Source organism: Gavialis gangeticus, unplaced genomic scaffold (genome assembly GCF_001723915.1).
Source record: "Gavialis gangeticus isolate Ggan-Ray unplaced genomic scaffold, GavGan_comp1, whole genome shotgun sequence".
Classification (NCBI taxonomy): domain Eukaryota; kingdom Metazoa; phylum Chordata; order Crocodylia; family Gavialidae; genus Gavialis; species Gavialis gangeticus.
In genome coordinates, this window is record NW_017729024.1 from 23,257,510 (window position 1) to 23,259,971 (window position 2,462).

General features: G+C 39.0%; 1 protein-coding gene across 2 annotated transcripts in view; it reads left to right on the plus strand.

Moving 5' to 3' along the window:
• RAD17 (RAD17 checkpoint clamp loader component) overlaps positions 1–2,462 on the plus strand; it is a 33,792-nt gene that overhangs the window by 23,997 nt on the left and 7,333 nt on the right. Inside the window, exons 14-15 of one of the 2 annotated variants that reach the window (XM_019516960.1) lie at positions 774–894; positions 1,512–1,569. In XM_019516960.1, coding sequence (XP_019372505.1) covers positions 774–894; positions 1,512–1,569 — 179 coding nt within the window. The remainder of the gene's footprint in view (positions 1–773; positions 895–1,511; positions 1,570–2,462) is intronic. The other variant, XM_019516961.1, reaches the window with a different exon arrangement.

The window sequence follows — 2,462 nt, forward strand, 5'->3', positions numbered from 1 at the left end:
CCCGCCCCCATGTGGATTGAGGGGACCTCAACTTGGATTTGACTAAGTATGGTATTAATGTATGTGGCACTATCATGATTTTGCTGTTTATTACAGAGAAATCAATCATGAGATCACAAGGCTTTTGTGGGTGCCTGGGCAGCAGGGCCAGATCTGGTGGTAGAGACAGGCAGCAGCAGCCAGGCAAAGTGACCCGCCGTTGCTGCAAAGCCTGCTGGGAAGTCGAGCCTGGCTGCCACACTGTCCCCACCTGGCTGTGCACCCAGGGGTGGTGGGACCAGCAATACATACTACAGCTTAGGGTTCCCCCTATGCCTGGGACAGATTGTACTGACGGACCTGCTGCTGGCTGGATAGAATCCCTTGGTGGGCCGGATTGGGCCTACAGGCCATGTTTTGCCCACCTGTGCTGTAATTAATTTATAAGAAGCTTTAGGAAATGTAAGTGCAATGCAAAACGTTAATACAATATCTATGAAAAAGCATAAATAAATCTGGTTTAGTATTTTGGCCACCTTTTTTCAGACCGTTTTGGTAGAGCAATCCAAGAGCGTATGATGAAGCTTGTTATGCTGTTTACAGTGAGGAATGCTTGGCTTGCTGTTTATTACACCTTGCAGCATAGTATATTAACATCTGTGATTAGACATCCATGATCTATAACATCCTGATGGAATAGCCAGGAGCCAAAATAAGGATTTTGTGGCTTGTTTTGAAATGTTAATGAAGCTTTTGCATATTGTGTTTTCACTTATTTTTTTTCAACTCTTTAGTATCAAGAAAATTGCCTTGCTGCAAAGTCTCTCTTCTCAAGTTTCTGTTTACCACCGTTGTGTCTTCAGACTGAACTGTTACCTTATCTTGCTATGCTGACAAATCCAATGAGAAATCAAGGTAATATCAACATTATTTCATATTTTAAAAGTTAGATCTTCATCACAGTACATTTTGAAAATGCCTGTGAACCAAAACTGAAATGCAGTCTTCCCTAGATATGAGGCTGATTGTATACATGTGCATAGGACCCCCAAATTCTTTTCCAGAAGCATCTTTTAAAGCTGGTACTGTTTTGTTCTGTTAAAGTTCTAGGAAGCTTAATGTTTATAGTACAGCTTTCCACTAAAATGATCGAAAAACATAATTAACACAAAAGATGCAACTTAGGCTTATAACTATGTTGATAAAGTTATGTTTTATAAATATGTCTGGTGCTGTACAAACAGGTTAGCTAAAGTCCCTGTGCTGCAGGGACTGATTTCAGGCACCAAGAAAAAATACTTTGAAGGATTGAGGCTCTGAGTCCCATTCCATACACCTTTTTTAGTTCCCATACTAATACATAGTGACTAACAGGGAATTAATTATTATAGGTGCTAATTAACGACCGATTCAATAAGAATAAATTAAGACAGGATGTTGGATTATCTGTAGGAGAGGCCTATATACATTTAAAAAGTGTAAAAATGTACAGTAAATCTTCACCTGCATGCTTGTATGGACTCCTCCCCCAGGTCAGATTGCTTTTATCCAGGATGTTGGAAAGCTTCCCTTGAAAAGACACTTCCAAAGGTAAATTTTAAAACAAAAAATTTATAGTGTGTCAAGATTTCTGACATGTGACATTTTTCTCTTTCATTTGAGCCCTGATCATCTGAAATCTTAACTGTTGCAACCTTTCCTTTCTTGCCTTGATCCCTGCAATTTTTTAAGAAAACATGCTGCTAAGTCAATGACTCTTTTGCATTATCAAAAGGTAGCTCTCTTTCCTATATTTCCACAGTTCCTAATACAAAGAGGCTCTAACCTGAGTTTTTTGTATGTTACTGCAATACTTATATTCAGAGACTGCAAATGAATTTAAAAGCCAAAAAAAATAGCTTGTTGAAGCCATTTTTTCCTCATTACATGTGAAATCACCTTGATACTTTTGTTGGATCTCTATATGACTCCAATACTGGATGAGTAAGAAAGATGTAAAACACTGAAACACTTACATGGGTATACAATTATAAATTCATAGATTTCGTAGATATTAGGGCTGGAAGGGACCTTGGAAGATCATTGGGTCCAGCCCCCTGCCTGAGGGGCAGGAAGTCAGGTAGGGTCAAATGATCCCAGCAAGATAAACATCCAAATGTTTCTTAAATTATGTTCTGAAAAACTAAGTTTTAAGGAGCCCCTATTCTCTTGGGTAGTAAAAATACTGTTTTGGTCTTGTGTAATGTTAGATTGGTAGTCTGACTTCTTGGGGGATGTATGGTGTTACCAAGTGGGCAAAGCAGATTAGTTGTTTTGTGGCAAGTTTATAGTCTACTACATGAAGTCACTGAATTTCCACTAAGACTGTCTTGTACAGCCCTAAAAGAAATGTGCAGTTATTCTTTAACTGATGACCAAAGTCTCCTCATCACAGAATGCATACACCTCGTGTGACAACACTACATGGTCTCCTGAGTGAGCCT